Source organism: Chiloscyllium punctatum, chromosome 44 (genome assembly GCF_047496795.1).
Source record: "Chiloscyllium punctatum isolate Juve2018m chromosome 44, sChiPun1.3, whole genome shotgun sequence".
Taxonomy (NCBI): Eukaryota; Metazoa; Chordata; class Chondrichthyes; order Orectolobiformes; family Hemiscylliidae; genus Chiloscyllium; species Chiloscyllium punctatum.
In genome coordinates, this window is record NC_092782.1 from 2,096,918 (window position 1) to 2,117,061 (window position 20,144).

The 20,144-nt window shown below is 39.7% G+C and overlaps 1 protein-coding gene across 1 annotated transcript in view; it reads left to right on the forward strand.

Annotated features, from left to right (window-relative positions):
- LOC140466589 (uncharacterized) overlaps positions 1 to 20,144 on the forward strand; it is a 91,336-nt gene that overhangs the window by 17,189 nt on the left and 54,003 nt on the right. Inside the window, exons 5-16 of the mRNA XM_072562042.1 lie at positions 315 to 393; positions 1,620 to 1,726; positions 3,478 to 3,653; positions 7,326 to 7,387; positions 7,475 to 7,600; positions 8,467 to 8,587; positions 8,697 to 8,835; positions 9,734 to 9,826; positions 10,553 to 10,625; positions 10,705 to 10,842; positions 16,240 to 16,395; positions 19,390 to 19,484. Of these exons, the coding sequence (XP_072418143.1) occupies positions 315 to 393; positions 1,620 to 1,726; positions 3,478 to 3,653; positions 7,326 to 7,387; positions 7,475 to 7,600; positions 8,467 to 8,587; positions 8,697 to 8,835; positions 9,734 to 9,826; positions 10,553 to 10,625; positions 10,705 to 10,842; positions 16,240 to 16,395; positions 19,390 to 19,484 (1,365 nt within the window). The remainder of the gene's footprint in view (positions 1 to 314; positions 394 to 1,619; positions 1,727 to 3,477; positions 3,654 to 7,325; positions 7,388 to 7,474; positions 7,601 to 8,466; positions 8,588 to 8,696; positions 8,836 to 9,733; positions 9,827 to 10,552; positions 10,626 to 10,704; positions 10,843 to 16,239; positions 16,396 to 19,389; positions 19,485 to 20,144) is intronic.

Here is a 20,144-nt window from a genome sequence, read left to right on the forward strand (position 1 = left end):
CAGCACTCTCTCCGTACTGAAGTAGAGCTTCTGATTTGATTTTATGCTCAAAGCACAGCAGCAGACATGAATGCAAAATCTTCTGACATAGAGGCAAAGTGTTACCAACTGAATCATAACTGTTCATTTCAGATTGTGCCATTGTGATTTCACTTCATCACTAACTACATAATTCTTTCAATTCAAATCCTATCATTTGGTCCACAAGATACATTACTTGACTGTGGTTTGTTGAACCATTTCTGAAATGGGTTCAATTATCAAATATGTACATTTTCATTAGATATTTGGAATTTGTTATCTTTAATTTACAGGTAACTCTTGACACTAAATACAAAAATCAAACCTGTGGCCTTTGTGGGAGTTTTCAAGAAGGAACTGACATCAATACCGGTAAATAAAAACACCAAGCTTTTTTTAATAGAATTCCTACAGTGTGGAAACAGGCCATTTGGCCCAACTTGTCTATACTGATTCCCCACATAGCATCCCATCCAAACTCATCCCAACCCTGTAACCTTGCATTTCCCATGGCTAATCCACCTAACCCACACATCCCTAGTCATAATGGGCAATTTGGCATGGGCAATCCATGCCAAATCGGCACATCTTTGGACTGTGGAAGGAAACCAGATCATTCAGATTAAACCCATGCAAAATGTGCAAACTCACACAGACAGAGTCTGGAAATTGAACCCAGATCCTTGGCACTGTAAGGCAGCAGTGTTAACCACTGAGCCACCATGCTACTCCTTTTGGAGACTTTCGTCAATGTTATTCACAGCAGGATAACTTGCTTTAGAGGACAAAGATATATTTTTTTCTAATTTGAGTATATTTATTGAAATGATATATCAGTAGTTAAGATCATCATCAATCAATAAATATATTTTGGTGTGGAAGAAAGCTAAAGCTAAAGCTAAAGACCTCACCCAAAGAAAAGATTTTGACCTGATAAAAGTCAGTGGTATGGTGGCTCAGTGGTTAGCACTGTTACCTCACAGCGTAGGGACCTGGGTTTAATTCCTGCTTCGGGTGACTGTGTGTGGTTTTTCCCTGTGTCTGCGTGAGTTTCCTCCCGGTGCTTTAGTTTCCTCCCACAATCCAAAGCTGTGTGCGCCACGTGAATTGGCCATGGTAAATTGCCTGTGGTGTTAAGTGCATTGGTCAGGGGTAAATATAGTGTAGGGGAATGGGAGTGAATGGGTTATTCTCCGGAGGGTCGGTGTGGGCTTGTTGGGCTAAATGGCCTGTTTCCACATTGTCAGTAATCTTAAAAAAATATCTATGATAATGCCAAATGGACATTTTTAGAAATGCAACCTGTGCATTATGTACTGCATTGGCCATACAGTGGGCACAATGTGCAAAGACAGATATGTTTATCAGCAAAGTTTATAATAAACATGGATATGTGATATAAAACATTAAAAATGATATTAAGATGTTAAATTATATAAAGAGACAGTTTGCAGATGTACAATAATTTAAATTGATTATAAATAGATAATGAAGTTGATTTGTCATCACTGCCGAAATAATATACCATTGTTTTTAGCATTTCACTGATTTTGAACAGCTACTATCTCATGGTATATTTCCCTTCTTTGCTTTTGCAGACTCTGATAATGCTGTATATAACATCATGGTTGCGAATCAGCTGGATGTTCTGGGTCAAGTATGTGTTAACAACGAACCTACAAGTTCAACATGTTCAGCAGCTTCGGTAAGTTCTTTATAATCAATTTTTTTTCACAGCAATAGTAGATATGTGTCATCTTCTCTTACTGATACATTTTTGATTATCAATATGAATCTAAAAGTTGACAATCTCCAATAAATTAACTTCTCATATTAAGTGTGTTTTATTGTATGTCCTAATGGGTGGATCAAAACTGTGGGAGAATCCAAATAATTCAATATGATTTTCACTTGTGGATTACACTGCAAAGGTACCATTTACTGGTTATTCATGAGTGAGCAATGAGTCAATTGATTGCATGGTTTTATAGGCAAATGTGATAGGCAGATATGATTTGAAAGGGAATTACAACTATTGATGACAACTTGGCAACTTCCATTGTCATTTTATCTCACAATCATCTACAAAATACCAACGTTTCATTCCACAACCTGCCAAGGTGAGAATTCATAACTTCTGGCTGCCAATGCAAGACTGGGCAGATTAGTTATTGCAATACATTTCTTGGAAAAGTCATCTGATTTCATAATTTCTTGCCTACTTTTGTACTGTATGCATCCTCCTTCAAACTGACTGCTTTTCAGAGGCCAATATTCCATGCATTCATAGACTGACCTTTGAGCACAGCATGCACACACACAGAGTAGCAACATTATACGAAATGTTAGTCACATGAGAACAGCAGAGCGCAGGCAGAGTGGTACATTTTTTGACTTGAGACAAGGAGGAAGGCAGAAAGTGGGGAATTCTAGACCAGCAATGCTGATTACTGTCATTCTTAAATGTCAAACATAAATGATTCTCATTCTTTCCCAAAGCCTTTTTTCCCCAAACACAACAATTTCATCACCTCCATGTTTAATCCTGCACCTATTTCACCAATTCCATCTGCACTCTTTGTCCAACACTCAGTAAGGGCTGTCCCCAAACCTGCTCCCTATTTTCTACAGTAACTTTGGCAGAGATCAAGCAGAAATTCTGAGGACCTACAGAAATGGGTTTTGCAGTGAAATTATGGTGACAGAAAAGGACTAATTTTAAGGAAATTGCTCATCATATTTAGAGCTGCAATATGCAGATAGTGAACAGAGGTTAATCTGTTCAGTATCAGTCAACCATTCAGCACTAACCTGCTAATTAGTCCCCCACTGACAAATTGCAATCCAGCCAAATAACTTCAGGTCTCAGTGGCACAACATTACAACCTCACAACAAAAAATTATAAAATGATACTTCAACTCTCTGACATAACTGAGTCCTTCTCTTTTTGTAAATTTGCTGGAGATCAGCTTTATTTTAAAAATAATGTTAAAATCGAGAGGAGGAAATATTGCAACAGGGCATTCAGTTATCAAAGGATCAATCAACATGCCAAATTTCAGGGTACTCATACTGTTAAGGGCTAATATACTTGAGTATTCACATTTGAACAAACCTACTGCAATTTCCTAAATCTATGATTCTAATCTACTTGAGCATACTGCAATTCAGTGAAATATTTTATCTTGTGTTGGTGTTGAAGATATGTGAAGGAACTGTTTGACAAGACAGCAGAAATTCCATTCATTGGAACATTTACTGTCAATGGCTATTTTATTTGACTTATTATTGTCACATGTATCTCAATACAGTGAAAAGTATTGCTTTGCGTGCTACCTAGGCAAATCATATCCTATGTAAGTATATTAGGGAATTGCTACCAATAGTTGGAGCCATGGAATGAAAGAATATGAACACAAATTTTCTGATTCACCCTTTTGCTTTTCTACTTTCAGAGTTGCATCCACCCACTTTCGATGTATTTTTCAATATGCTTTGCAAATCCCACCTTCACTAATGAATACTTAAAATTATGCAAGAAGGATGTATGTGCTTGTGGAAATAAGGAAGAGTGTGCATGTGCAACATTTGAAGAACTATCACGGCAATGTACAAATCTACCTATAAGAAGGTAAATGTTTTATTAATTGGTGATATGGTTGATCAATTTGAATAATAATTGCTGAAAGAGTCAGTAAAGGAAAACAACACCTTGATAATCAGACTCCTTGAAAGTGGAGTCACAGGTAGATAGGATAGTGAAGAAGGCGTTTGGTATGCTTTCCTTTATTGGTCAGAGTATTGAGTACAGGAGTTGGGAGGTCATGCTGCGGCTGTACAGGACATTGGTTAGGCCACTGTTGGAATATTGTGTGCAATTCTGGTCTCCTTCCTATCGGAAAGATGTTGTGAAACTTGAAAGGGTTCAGAAAAGATTTACAAGGATGTTGCCAGGGTTGGAGGATTTGAGCTATCGGGAGAGGTTGAATAGGCTGGGGCTGTTTTCCCTGGATCGTCGGAGACTGAGGGGTGAGCCTTATAGAGGTTTACAAAATTATGAAGGGCATGGATAGGATTAATAGACAAAGTCTTTTCCCTGGGGTCGGGGATCCAGAACTAAAGGACATAGGTTTAGGGTGAGAGGGGAAAGATATAAAAATGACCTAAGGGGCAACTTTTTCTCTCAGAGGGTGGTACGTGTATGGAATGAGCTGCCAGAGGATGTGGTGGAGGCTGGTACAATTGCAACATTTAAAAGCCATTTGGATGGGTATATGAATAGGAAGGATTTGGAGGGATATGGGCCGAGTGCTGGCAGGTGGGACTAGATTGGGTTGGGATATCTGGTCAGCATGGACAGGTTGGACCAAAGGGTCTGTTTCCATGCTGTACATCTCTATGACACTGTGACTGTATGACATCCAGGCAGATCACTAACATACTGATGGGTTATATTGGACATCATCATAGGCTGGATGTTGCACTCCCATCTCAGTAGGTTTAAAGACAGGGACATGTTCATTCCATCAAACAGCCTGCCTGTCATCTACACAATGGCCTTGTCCACACAATATTATACCTGTGTTTGGAGAGTACTTCAGCAGCCTGCCCACCAGTGGTTCAATTGACCTACAATGGATTGAATTACAGAGCCTCATCTGCCACCATTGGGATTTAACCAGTAGTATGAGATGTCCATGTAAGGGGCAAACCTAGCATTTCCCTGAACTGATAATATACTGTCTCCCTGCTCCCTACCACATTGCCATTTCACCCAGTGCTACAGCCAGACTCCAAGCCTATCCTTCCAGTACTCTCCTCCAGGCTACTGCATCCTGTCACACTTGCCTGTCTCTGATGATGGTCCCTGGTGAATACTGCATTGTAATACCAGTTATTCTTCAGGTGGCACAGTGCTATTAGAGTGCTATCAGGCTCTGATTGGCCCCTAAAGCAGGACTTTCTGTTGCCGACAGGTGAACATTGGCCTTCTGTTTGCCTACAGATGGCTGTGAATGTAGCTGCTCATGTGTTTATACAGTAATTTCCATAGCATCAGGATTACCCCATATTTCATGGGAAATGAAGTATTTTTGTCAAAGTCTCAACTGCAGCTGTAAATATATTGGCAGCAGGGTGCCTCAGTTAACTGTAAGATGAATTTAGTCCATTGTGTTTTCATTGAGAATGAATATTAACCAGGTAAGGGGGGGAAGTCACTGCTCCACCATTAGTAGCTAAGCCCTCAATTGCCAGTGCCCTAATATCTGGATTACTGTCTATACATCCCTCCATTTCACTAGTTTGCTTGCCTCCATTGAAATGCTCCTTCAAACCTAGCACTTCAATGAAGCTGAAAAATGTGTTGCTGGAAAAGCGCAGCAGGTCAGGCAGCATCCAAGGAGCAGGAGAATCGACGTTTCGGGCATAAGCCCTTCTTCAGGAATGACGAAGGTGTGCCAAGCAGGCTAAGATAAAAGGTAGTGAGAAGGGACTGGGGGGGGGGCGTTGGGAATGCGATAAGTGGAAGGAGGTTAAGGTGAGGGTGATAGGCTGGAGAGGGGGTGGGGGCGGAGAGGTCGGGAAGAAGATTGCAGGTCATGAAGGCGGTGCTGAGTCCAAGAGTTGGGACTGAGATATGGTGGGGGGGAGGGGAAATGAGGAAGCTGGAGAAATCTGCGTTCATCCCTTGTGGTTGGAGGGTTCCTAAGCGGAAGATGTGTAGCTGTGTAGTTCAGTGCTCTGCTTTGTTCCATGTTACTCCTGTGAAGCACCTTGGGATGTTTTACTGCATTAAAATGTTCTATAAGTATACAGTGTTTCTGCTGCAGTTGCTCACTGAACTCAGGAGCATGTTTTCTGTTTTTAGAGAAGGAGATTTATTTCACCAATAATATAAACAGTACATCTCTAAGTGAGATTTTGAGCTCACTGGAAATTAAAAATTACAATCAGCAATGTGAACATAGCTATTTGCCAATCAGTTTGTTTCTTTGCTAAAATGGTATAGAGAGAAGTTTCATACCAAAATTTAACATTATTGAAATAATTTGTCCAGTGTAATTTTTAGGCTATCAGAAACATGGAAATTTACAGTACTAGAAACCTTCCAGTCCATTGATCCTTGTGCCTGTTAGTTGAAAAAGCTATCCAATTGATTCCACTCATATTCTCCGTCTCCGTAGCTTTGCAAATGTTTCATTTAGAGCCAAGTTACAATTGAATCCACTTCCGCCTCTCTTTCAAGCAATGCAGTACACATCATAACAACTAACTGGATTTTGAAAAGCTTCTCATCGCCCTCTAATTCTTTTACCATTAATCTGTATCCTCAGGTTGCCAACACACCCATCAGTGGCAGCAGGTTGATCTCTCTAAATCTTTCATTTATTTGACTATCTCTATTCAATCTCCCTTTAATCTTCTCTGGTGCAAGGAGAACAATCCCAGTTTCTCTCATCCTCTATGACATTTGCAATTCATTGAAATGGTATCTGTACTACTGTGATCTTTTGTTGACCTCTTAAAATGTTTGGAGATTTCCTTTGAACAAAATAGACAGCAGATATTTACAGCTGTGATTCTGACAATCCAGATAAATGGCTGGAGGCATCCCTCTCACAACATGACAGACGTGAGCCATTTGAATAGCATAATTTGTGTGAACCTTGTTTGGAGTTTTGCTTTTCCTACCACATGGAAACTGTACTCTGTTGTTTCTGGTGTATGCATACAAACAGAGACATACAGACAATTGCTTGAAATTTTAATGCTTCACATGCATGGATTAGTCTGGGTAGCATTGCAAATGAGAGTTTGTAAAAGGAAAATCAACGTGAATTCTGTTTTTTTTTCATAAACTCGAACAAGCCTTAAAATATCAACATTAAAGAAAAGGAAACAATTCTTAAATGCGACGGTTCACTTTTGCTGTCATTGTGATCGATAAAACTGAGAAAGACCCTTCAACTCATCACATCCTTGTTATTCTAGTTATTTGAATCTCATTTTTGAGCATTTGAACAAATGCACAAATACTTCTTAAATATATAAGGGTTTCTCTACCACCCTTACACACAGTGAGTTCCAGTTCCCAATAATCTCTGGGTGACACCATTTTCCCTCACATCCCCTCTACGCATTCTGCCCTTATCTTAAATCGATGTCCCCTAGTTATTGATCCCTCCAACGGGGGAAAAAGTTTCTTCCTGTCTACTCTAATCTATACCCATCACAATTTTAAGACTTAGTTGTTCTTACTCGCTGTGAGACTCCGTTAATTGAAAATCATTACTGCTTGCAGTGATAATGAAGACTTCTTCTACGGGATAGATTGGAAGGAGTGGAGCTCTAAAGTTAGTTGTGGTAAGAAGTGTTACTAAATTACTGAAATTCTTAGTTCTATTCTCAGCTAAATTTGAGAATTACATGGATGTGTAACCTCTCTTTCAGTAAGTCCTGATTGTCCTGAAAATCAGTTCTACCAGGAATGTGGTGCAGCATGTATCCCAACCTGTTCTGACCCAGAAACACAGCAACAATGTGATCAGTGTGTGAATACCTGTGAATGTCCAGACGGTAATTATAATAAGAAAGACAGTTATCAGACCTTTAGTGTAACTCTTGTGCATATTCAGATTCAATGCTGAAGGTAATGCTGTTATCAAGTGTGCCGGACATTGATTAAACTGGGGCCTATTTGTTTCTTGTGTTAAGTGCTAAGGTTTAAAGAAGGATATTGCCCAACGAAATAGTATAAATTCTTACTAGTACTGTTTTGAATTAAATAAATGCTGTTGAGTAAACAATTACAGTCTACAAAGTACAGCCACCAGAACTTATAGGAGGTGCATTGTTATCAATGCAACTTGCTCATTATAGTCAGAGTTAAAAATCACACAACAATACCTAGCTAGCTACCTGACGAAGGAGCAATACTCCAAAAGCTTGTACTTCCAAATACACCTGGTGGACTATAACCTGGTGCTGTGTGATTTTTGTCCACCTTAGTCCAACACCAGCTCCTCCACATCACTATATACCGTCAAATAAAGAAGTCCATGCAAATGGACAGTGTAGATAGGAAACATTATGGAACAAGAGGTTATAAAACACAAAATTTCAAACTAAATCAGTTTGATGGATGTCTAAAATCAGGGGTGAGATTGGAATGAGAGGTAGGGTCCTCAGTTCAGGCTTTTATTTTACACACTATTATCTAACACTCGACACAAGCTGTTTTGTTAATCAATTTGTCAAAACTTTGTGCATTCTTTTAAAGAGAACTAACCGCAGATTTGATCAATTGCACATTCATTTACATTTGGCTTTTGTTGTGACAGCACAAGGACTACAGTTTTCTAACAAGCGATTATTTTAAATAAATGTCATATTCTCTGCCTTTGTATTAGATAGATTAATTTAATATTTATATTGCGCTTCAGGCACTGTCCTTGATGATATAAGAGACACAGGCAAGTGCATTGACAAAACAGCATGTCCTTGTGAATACAGTGGAATGATTTATAACTCTGGACAAATACGAAACATGTCCTGCCATTCATGGTAATTATATCTATTCAGATCACACACCTTTTTCAACTCAGCTGTCAAAACTTTGACATCAATACTGACATATTGAGTTGCTTGCCTGATAATTATATTTCTTTGCTAGTGTTTGTCAGAGCGGAATGTGGGAATGCTTCGATATCAGTTGCCCTGGAAGATGCAAAATTGAAGAAGGAACGCATTTTACAACATTTGATAATAAGTATTACACATTGAAGGGAGATTGTCTCTACTATGCTGTTGTTGTAAGTTGGACTTCAATGGATTTAATGTTGGGAAGAGAGTGAAAACATATTGAGGTTGTGTAGTGCAAAAATACCATTCTTGTCACTTTTGGACCATATAAGGCACATCATGGCAATCTTATAAATAACAAAAAAAGGCTTCAAATGTAATAAATCCTGGCAGCATATTTGACACCTCCTACCCATTTATTTCAATGGCTAGAAATACATAAATTAGAGTTGAATGATGTTGTGACTGATATGTAAAACTCCAAGCATATGTTAGGGATAGACACAAAGGAAATAGTGTTGACATGTTTTCAGACATAATTAATATGAAGAAAAATTCGTTGGGAGCAAGCAAAGAAAAACAATATTGGAATCCAAATCTAGATCGCAAATGGAATATAGTAACAAATAAATAATAAGTAATTCAGGAAAACCTTTTTACCCAGAGAATAGTTAGAACTTGAAACTTGCTGCCACATGGAGTTGATGGGATGAATAACACTGATGTATTTAAGATAATGTTAGTTAAGTCCATGAGGGAGAAAGAAATTAGAGTAATGTTGACCAGACACAATGATTTCCAATGGGAGAAGACTCAGATGGAGCACCAGCAACGACACAGAGCTAGTGAATCCAATACCCTGTTTCAGTGTTGTACATTCTACTTAATTAATGTTTTGACTAAATGTAAAAGGTGCAAAAGTTCCAATGTTAATAATTGGCATTTTGCACTCCATTTTATAGACCTGAAGATGAGAACATTAGAAGATCATTCAGGAATGACTTTGCATCAATTTAACTGACCCACAGGAATTCATATTAGATCAGATTGGTATTTTGGTTAGTGTATGATTCTTATATATCTATTTGACAGAGTTCAGACTCATATTTAGTAACTTGTTATCCACAGACAAAAGCTTGGAGTGTGAAGGTTGAGTTGCGGCCATGTCAGATCGCATTTAAACAAACATGTTTACAGCGTGTGGTGTTCACCAACAATCAGGTGAGATTTTATAATCAGTCACTTGGGAAGTATAGGCCTAAATATTTTTCTAAAGAGAGATATGTTGCAAAAGCTTTTGTGTATTCCATTCATCAAGACAAACACAAGAATGCCAAACTTCAAACAGTCACTAGGGTTTATAATACAGGAAGAAAGAAAGCTGGTTGTTTGGCAAGTCATCTCTGATCAGCTAAAGCATTGCTCTGGAGAAAAAACAAACAAACTTCCTACTATTAAATGTGATTCTGCAATTGGACAACACATGCTGATCAATCCTGAGTGCTCTAATAGGTGCACTATAGGTACAAAACCCAATTCAAGATAGTTAGTCAAGAGCATACCATGTGTATTTTGTGCTTGCTAGAAGCAAAATACACCCATAACCATGGACTCAATTCTCTGAAAACAGAAAGAAAGTATTCAAGCCTTGTGTCTTTCTAAATTACCTAAGAGCTTGGGGAGTCTGTAGTCCCTGTTATTTTCTTGATGGCAATATCTCAACCACCCAGAATTGACTTGCAAATTAATCAACATCCTTTTTTTCCTGCAATATAAATTGTCCTAATTGTGTAAAGTTTGGCATTCTTGTGATGAATGCAAGATAAAATCTTTTAGCAACCTCTGTTTTGTCAGCATGATATGTAATCTTGTTATTCAGATGCTTTAGAGTGGTGCATTTGAGCCAGAAATTATGCAAAGAAGGATTCTTTTTTATCTTTTCCGCAGACCTCATATACATTCAATAATGATGGTAATGTGTATTCTGAAGGGAATAAAGTTGGACTTCCCCTAGCAAAAGGTAAAAGACATCATCTCATTCTAAATACCAAATTGGCAAGTAGAAATGATATTAATCTGTGCTTATTTTCTTTTCACAGGTGATGTGATAATATTTCAACAATCCTCAATGTTCATTCAAGTAGCAATGGATTCTGGTATGAAGATGCAAATACAGACATCTCCCATCATGCAGCTTTACATCTCACTGCCTGAAACTGCCCAGGGAAGTACAAAAGGTGGGTGTTTAATGCCCGAACAAACAATGTATTTAATTTATTGTTTACCCATTGTATTACACTTGTGCCCATGAATCAATCTGATTCACACTTCTCTTGTGTTTTGTGATTTTGTATTTATGCAAGGGCAATGGCCATGATGGTGCCTCCTGTTTCCAGGTCCCATACCTCTCCTGACACCCTTATAACCCTCAATAGCTTTATTCAAGTGCTTTCCCAATAGGTTAGAATAGCAGTGTACATGAGGCCCTTCAGCCCATCATGTTTGTACCAGTTCTTTCAAAGAGTGAACCAGTCAGTCTTGCCACAAATCCCCACATCCATTATTTTCACATTTGTTTTCTGAAAATCGTTATTCATTCTCCTATTGAACACTAATTTTAAACTGTAATTTTAAACTATTTTGATCTCAGTTTCAGGAAAGGAATTCATTCCAAATCCTAACCAGTACTTTTGTAAAAAAGCCTTTAGCCAATCAATTTAAATGAAATTAAATCGGTCCTGTGTAGACTATCGATCTTTCAGCCATTGGAAAGAGTTTTTAAAGTGGGTTGACTTTTACATTCTAGGCTTCTATTTATAAAAGCTATCATAATCTCAGGTTTCAGTATGATACATGTTACACCCACTACTTTGTCAGAACATTGAACATAACATTGTGATGTGTATTGTGCAATCAGTTCCACCTCTTTGAACTTATCAGGTGGATGCGGTGGCATATTGGTCTTATCTCTGAGCTAGTGATCTGAAGGCCCAAATTAAGGCTCTGATGTCATAGGTTCGAAGCCATGGAATTAAAAAAATCTAATCCAATGGTGACCATGTAATCACTGTCAATTGTTGGGGGAAAAAGTAAATCATCTAGTTCATAATGCCTTTTCGGGAAAGAAATCGCTGTTCTCACCCGGTTTGACTACATGTGAATCCAGACAGGTAGTAAATACCTTCTGAGCAGTTAGGGAAGATCAATAAATGTTGGCCATGCAAGTGGCACCAACATAAACAAAAATAAACACTTGTCCCCAAATCTTCTTTTTGAGATTTTTCAAGAGGGCTGTTTAACAATTTCTCAATTTTACAATTTGTGACGCTTCTTGCTGGTTTTCTGAACTTAAATTTTCATTTTCACAAATTCGTTTATTAGGTAATGCTGACACATAGTAGCATTATCTTGTGTATTTGAATTGGCATACAAGAGATAGCTAGGCTCACACAGTATCATCAATAGCTATTGATTCTACATTAAACTTACAGTCCCAACATGTAAGGAAGAGCATAGCAGGTCAGGCAGCTTCCAAGGAGCAGGAGAATCGACGTTTCAGCCTTTCATCAGGAATGAGGCTTGTGGGTCGGGGCTGAGAGATAAATGGTGGGGTGGGGGGGGGGGGCGGGGTTTGGTGGGAAGGTAGCTAAGAAAGCGATAGGTGGATGAAGGTGAGGGAGAAGGTGATAGGTCCGGAGGATGGTGCTGAGTTGGAGGCTTGGGACTGGGATAATGTGAGGAGAGGGGAAATGAGGAAGCTGTTGAAATCCACATTGATCCCATGTGGTTGCAGGGTCCCAAGGCAGAATATGAGGTTTTACTCTAGCAGGCATCGGGTGGTAACAGTTAGGCGGTGGAGGAGGCTCAGGACCTGCATGTCCTTGATGGATGGGAGGGGGAGTTGAAGTGTTCAGCCATGGGGCAGTGTGATTGGTGGGTGCAGGTGTCCCAGAGATGTTCTCTGAAATGATCAGCAAGAAGGCATCCTGTCTCCCTGATGTAGAGGAGACCACACTAGGTACAATGGATGCAGTAGATGACATTGGTCGAGGTACAGGTAAATTTCTGACGGATGTGAAAGGATTCCTTGGGGCCTTGGATGGAGGTGAGGGGAGTGGTGTGGGCACAGGTTTTGCACTTCCTGTGGTGCCAGGGAAAGTTGCCAGGAGTGGGGTGTGGACCTGATGAGTGAGTCACTGAGGGAATGGCCTTTTCAGAACACTGATAAGGGTGGGGAGGGAAATATATCTCTGCTGTGGGATCCACTTGGAGGCGGCGGAAGTGCCGGAGGATGATGAGTTGTTTGCGGAGATTGGTGGGGTGGAAGGTAAGGACCGGGGTGGGGTTCTGTCCTTGTTGCATTGGGAGAGGTAGGGTTCAAGGTGGTGGTGCGTGAAGTGGAGGAGATATGCTGGAAGGCAGCGTCAACCACATGGGAAGGGAAGTCGTGATCATGGAAGAAGGAGGCCATATGGGACTTTCTGAGGTGGAATTGGTTGTTCTGGGAACAGATGCAGCAGAGACGGAGGAATTGGGAATAAGGGATGGTGTTTTTACAGGAGGTGGGTTGGGAGGAGGTGTAGTCTAGGTAGCTGTGGGAGTCGGTGTGTTTGTAGCATATGTCTGTGGTTAGCTGATCACCAGATGATGGTGATGGAGAGGTCTAGGAAGGGGAGGGAGGTTTCCGAGATGGTCCAGGTGATTTTGAGCTCAGGGTGGAAGGTGTTGGTAAAGCTGGGGAGCATGAGGCAGAACCGATACAGTCATCGCTGTAGCGGAGGAACAGGTGGGGAGTTGTGCCAGTGTAACTGCGGAAGATGGACTGTTCCACATATCCTATAAACAAGCAGGCATAGCTGGGTCTTATGCGGGTGCCCATGACTACCCTTTTGGTTTGGAGGAAGTGGAAGGATTGGAAGGAGAAGTTGTTGAGGGTGAGAACCAGTTCAGCCAAATGGATGAGGGTGTCGGTGGAAGCGTACTGGTTGGGGATGGCGTGAGAGGGAGAAATGGAGGGCTCGGAGACCTTTGTCATGGTGGAACGATGTGTACAGGGACTGGATGTCCATGATGAAGATAAGGGAAATGAAAATCTTGAAGGAATGAAGTGCATGTGTGGTTTCACGAATGTAACTTGTGCACTAAGGGGGACAAGATGGTGTCAAGGTAGGAAGAGATGAGTTCGATGGGATAGGCACAGTCTGAGACAATGGGTCGACCGGGACAGTCAGGTTTGTGAATCTTCGATAAGAGGTAGAATCGAGCGGTGCGGAGTTCACGGACAATGAATTTGGAGGCTGTGCATGAGAGATCCCCAGAGGTGATGAGGTTGTGGATGGTCTGGGAGTCGATTCTCCTGCTCCTCGGATGCTGCCTGACCTGCTGTGCTTTTCCAGCACCACACTCTCGACACTGATCTCCAGCATCTGCAGTCCTCACTTTCTCCTAGTCCCAACATGTAAGGAAAACATTCATTACCTAGATGCAGTGTTCAAATTGGCATAAGACCATAGGCACTCATTAGTAACAAAAGTTTTTTTTCAAAATAGTTGGCATACTTCTACATCACCCTGGTCACAACTGCGACAGACTGGTGAGGTCAGAGCTAATGAATTCCTGGTGCATAAGAATAAGCTGAAGCATTTTAACCAAGCAATTACCAAAACATTCATTGCATTTCCAATCACAATTGCAAATTTAAATGCACCAATTGACAATATTCATTGCAATAGCATCCACCATATTTTTTTCCAAATAGTAAATCCTGATATTGTAGCTTAAGTTAGATATTCCACATCTACTGCTCCAATGAGTTCAAGTTTTCCTGGCTCTGAGGTAGTTGTGTATCCCATTCTTGACAGGCTTAAAGCGGTTATCTCTTCTTGCAGCCTCTTCATTTGCCCGTCCCTTTCCAATCTCTTTCTGCTGCCCCACACCCCATCTGCCACTGCAGCTTCATTCATTCTCAATTATCTTTACAGACTCCTTCTGCACGTCCATTGCAGCCTCCTCCTTCATCCTCCAACTGCTTGCGGCTTCCCTTGGCAGCCCCCACCCCAAATGCTCCTCCATGCTTTCCACACCTTGTCTGTCACGGCAACATGAGGCATCCCCTAGATCTGACTGACAGAAACCCAAACATCTGGTCTCCACAGTCTCCAAGGCCTGTTCCTACACATGTCTACCACTGAGGTGCACTCAGTAATCCCCAAGAGCAGGGTCCTGCATTGGGCACAACCCAAGGCTGGGTCATGCAGGTACCAGTCCCCTCAGCCCGGAGCAACATTGGCAATCCCACACTACAATGCCTCAAGCTACACAGGTGAACCCACCTGAGGACCAAAACAGCCTGTGATTGCCTGAACTTGAGAGACACAGAAGCTCCAAGTGGTGCAGCAACTTCTCACAAATTCTGTCTCCATCACCCACAGCATGACTTTGCTCTGATTGGCTGTAAAGGGCTGGTGTTTGGCAGTGATTGGCCCAACCAGCACCATGTTCTCCAGGGACCCACATTTCTGAAGTATTAACATTTATAGCCCAAATGCTATATATAGCACAAATGTCACATCATTCTTCCTCTCTCTTGTTCTCATTCCTGATTCTTTTATAATTCAAATTTGTATTTCAATGCTAAAAACACTTCCATTTACCATTTATGAGTTGCACGGCAATAGATATCCAGCGCTTTTGGCTTTTAGTGTGGATTTAAAGATAATTCATTCTGGCTTATGCATTTTATGAAACATGAATTCCATTATACAAAACACCTTGCCTGATATTATGACATCATAAAGCACTACTTTCTTTTAGAAGTAGTCACTGCTGGATCATAAGAGACATGGCTCAGTATACTGCCTCATAAACAGCAATACCTTTGTCAAATTAATATTGCTTTTAGAAAGCCTACAGTATGGAAGCAGGCCATTCATCGCATACAACCCCTCCACAGAGCATCCTACCCAGACCCCTGCCATTTCCCATGGCTAACCCACCTTGCCTGCACACTGGGGGGCAACTTGGCATGGCCTACCCACATAACCTTCACATTTTTGGACTGTGGGAGGTAACTAACCCATGTAGACATGGGGAGAATGTGCAAACTCCACGCAGGCAGCTGCCTGAGGGTGGAATTGAATCCAAGTCCCTAGTGCTGTGAGGCAGCAGTACTAACAACTGAACCACTGTTCCACTCGTGGGATAAGCATTGGTTTATCATCTCATCTCAAATCTATCACCTTTAATAGTGTTGGTATTTTCATTCCTAATTCACCCCTATCCAATGGTGAGACATTTACTCTCTGAAGCACGGAAACACTCTTTGTTTACACAGAAACATCGATTCTCCTGGATTCTCCTTGTTTATACTGGAGGTATCTCCAGTTTACCGACTACAGCCCCCTTCTGTTCCACTACATCTCTTTATCTGGTCTGTCCTTCTGTTCTACTGTGCTTTGCGATATCAGAGCAACATTATCATTTACATATTCTATTATGCTATGTTATAAACTAAGCTATAACTGACATTTGCACTACAAATCAAGAATGGTTTGAATTAATGAAGTAAAAAAAAATCAGAAGACAGATATCAGCTTGATACCTTCATTTAATGATGTGTATTTTCTGTTTCACAGGACTGTGTGGCATTTTTAATGACAATGCAAATGACGACTTTCTATCTGCACAAAACATTGTGGAAAATGCACCTGTTACGTTTGCTAATTCCTGGGAAGCGGAAAGCAATTGCCCTGGAGCATCCATATTTGATCCATGTGTTAGTTCAGATAATGGTAATATAGAATGGCTAATCCTTACTATAACAGACATTGTTTTATTTGGGTAAAACATGTAAGACACGAGTTCTGAATTGATATAATAAATTTCTCATCTCTTATGTAAAGAATTCCATCACCATAAACTATTCTGTTTTAATGATCCAATCAAGTAGTGACAAGCCTACTAATGACCATCCTTAAAGAAATACTTCAGTCCTTAAATATTTCATAAAATGTACTCACAAATTTGCCTGTTGCTGAAATCATTCTTGATGCATTTTTCAATCAGGTTACTTTCTATGAAATTAACACCAAAAACAATTAAGATTGAGTATATGTTTGGTTTATAGTTTTTTTTATTTGGCCACGATGTGAATGTTTGTTTTTTGGGACACATGTTCATTAGGAATTCTGGAAGGACATGCTGCCCATATTGCCAGAGTGCTCTCGAGCAGTGTGGCTGTTGGAGAGGGAGATTATGTCAGTATTCCAAAACTTGTCTTTGTCATCTGGTCTTGTTTCATTACAAGCTGGCACTGTACAAATGGTGTAGAGAGCACCAAAATAAGAGAATAAAAGAGATGAATGTGTGGCTGGAAAGATGGTGTGGAACTCCTGGGAGATTCGGGGGAGATGGCACCTGTACAAACTGGACAAGTTGCACCTGAACAGAACCAGGCATGAGCTCCTGTGGATATTTTGCTCATACTTCCCTTTCATTTGGAGAAGGAAATCTTCAAACAAACCTGGCAATGGGGTGAAAACCAGGACATTGTATTAGAGAGCAATACAAGAGTTTTCAAAACACTAGGAGACACAGATAGCATTAGAATACTAGGATGGTGGGTAGATTTGCAAAGGGAAGAAAGAATTCCTGTCTAAATACACTGTACATTTGTGAATACTTGGAGTATGGTCAATAAAATTCCTGAGTGGCAGGTGCAGATTGCCATGGTGATATTGTGACTATAAATTAGAAGCAGATACAGTAATAACATTTAAAAGACATCTTGACAGACACAAGAATAGGCTGGGAATAGAGGGACCAGATAGATGGAAAATGTTTTTATATAAAGGAGTCATGTGTCTGCGCATGCAAATAAACATTTTGAGGCAATGCTATGATTTGTGAATTATCCCATATTTAGAATTTGAAGACATAATCACTTAAAGTTATACTAAATGATTTTTTCATATTCTCTGCAATTATTTAAATGTCTGAAAAATGGTCAAATAAAGTTGCAAACTGTCAACCAATTCAATGTGACAAATATTATCCTGCAAAACAATCTGATAAATAGGCTGATTGAATTTGATTTTAAAATAATTTGCTTGTGGTTAGAGTCTCTGTGTCTCTCCTTTTCTACAGTTTTCTGATTTCCAACAGTAAAAAGAAGGTTAAGTGAGGGCACTCTACCACAAATGTTACTCTCAGTTAATGTTTGCAAGGGTAAACAAATGGACCCAGGAAATGCTTCAATAAGGAGAAACAGCTCACCAAGCACGTGCTCATTGTAACATCTTAGGGAATGGGGTTTGAGCAGTCAGAGTTTGACATCAATCTGCAATATTGTATATTGTTGCTCAAACATTGTACTTTAGCTTTTATTTAGTAACTGTATTATCTTGATTCCAAAGGTAGAGAGATTAGTCTTGAGGAAAAGGATCTATAATAGAAACAACATAGATAATAAGAAATGTAGGTCTTTAGGCCCTTCAAACCTGCTTTGCCATTCAATCATAGAATCCCTCAGTGCAGAAAGAGACCATTGGGTCCATCAAGTCTACACTGACCATCCAAAGAATACCCTATCCGGACCCTACCACCTCACCTTAACCTCCCAACCCTGTATTTCCCATGACTAATCCACCTAAATACTTGAACTGCGGGAAGAACCCGGAGCACCCAGAGGGAGCTCATGCAGATACAGGGAGAAAGTGCAAACACCATACAGTAACCCAAGGCTGGAATTGAATCTAGGTCCCTACCACTATGAGGCAGCAGCACTAACCGCTGTGCTACCCCATGCCATCCCATGGCTAATCATCCAGTTTAGTACCCTGTTACAAATTTCTCACCATGCACTTTGACTCCTTTAGCCCTAAGAACTATATCTCATTCCTTCTTGAAGATGTTTTGGCTTCAACTGCTTTCTGTGGTAGGGAATTTTGTTCTTAAGTAAGCATAAACATAACAAAATGACAGAAATTTACATGAAAAGCTTACTTGTTTAATTTGCATTACAAACATGAGCCTAAATGCCCAGCTGACCTTTGTACTGGACTCAAAGGTAATGCACTTAAAGAGAGAATGAATATAAAGATTATGTAATGGACTAGTAAAAGGTTGATTGTTGGACTGTGAAAAAGAATGAGTGTATGTTATCTGTATTTGGAAAGTTCTAGGAACAGGGTATTGCAATGTTGTAAAGTACCTGAAACCTTCTTTTATCTAATTACTTTTAGTCTTTTTAAATCAATATCCTGTCCTCGCATGTGTCCATATGGCGAATCCCTCAGTTTTTGTTCTGATGTTTCCAAAATCTCTGGGTCTTTATTTCCTCCCTAATTCTCTGGATCTTCTCACTCTTTCTTAATGCTTCTTCCTCCACTTGATCTGCCTTTTTCTGTCTTTCCCTGATCTCATTGTTATGTAACCAAGCTGACCCCAGCTTTTCATATTGAATTATTAAATTTACCACATCATACGTGAAATTTGAGCTGGAACATAAAGCAGAAGAGAGGAGAAAACCACAATGTGGCTAGTTTCAATGAAGATGTATCTTGCAAATATATTAATGTATGAATTTATGAAGTGGAAAATGTCAACACAATTTGGAACAAAAATGCTGAAACAAATCTACATGAGTTGGATATGGAATGAATATACGCTAAGTTTTATTTCGACATATTATAAATGCACATTATTTTATTGTATTGCTTAAATTTGTATTACTTTTTAAATCGTATACTGATGAAAACTGACATGTTATTAAATGTGGCTTGCAGAACACTATGCAAAGCAGCACTGTTCCAAATTAAAAGATCCAATGGATGCTTTCGCTGTGTGTCACTCAACAGTGGATTACACGAAATATTATGAAGTAAGAATTCTACAAAAATCTGAATGCCTTCAGAGAAATTTAAAGTCAAAATATAATGTTAATTAATGATGATGTGATCCCAGCTGATGGTAAAACTAGATAAGACATATTCCAGAGTGAAACCTGTTTTGATAGATAATAGCTTTTATATTCGCAGTTTGGTTAGCGTGGTGGTCAGTCACTGAACATACTAAGAGGCTGCCATAACACTTTGAACAAAAGAACATCAAAAATTATCACACACGAAAGGAATATTTCTAATTTTCACTCTGTAAGAATTATTTCAAATGCTCAGATTACAAACAGCAACAAAAAAAAAATTGATGTTTTGTCTTGAACAATGATCTTACAGATATTCAGACGTCAGTGATCACCCTCTTTCCACTTTAAGTTTTCTTGTTTAGTTGGCACAGCTGTATTTTATTCCAGCAAATGTCTGCAAAATTTTATGTCATCTTCTTTAGTTATTGTCTCTTCCTGAGACCCTTAAACTATATGCCAACACAGCTCTCTTATGCCTTGCATGTGATTCCTAAACTTTTCATTTATAACCGTCGGTTTCTGGAGCCTCTCAGGACTTTCATCTCCTTCTCTGACTGCTCTGGGGACTGCTAAACTGTGAAGATGATTACAACATTGATTGCAAAAAAGACTAAGCTT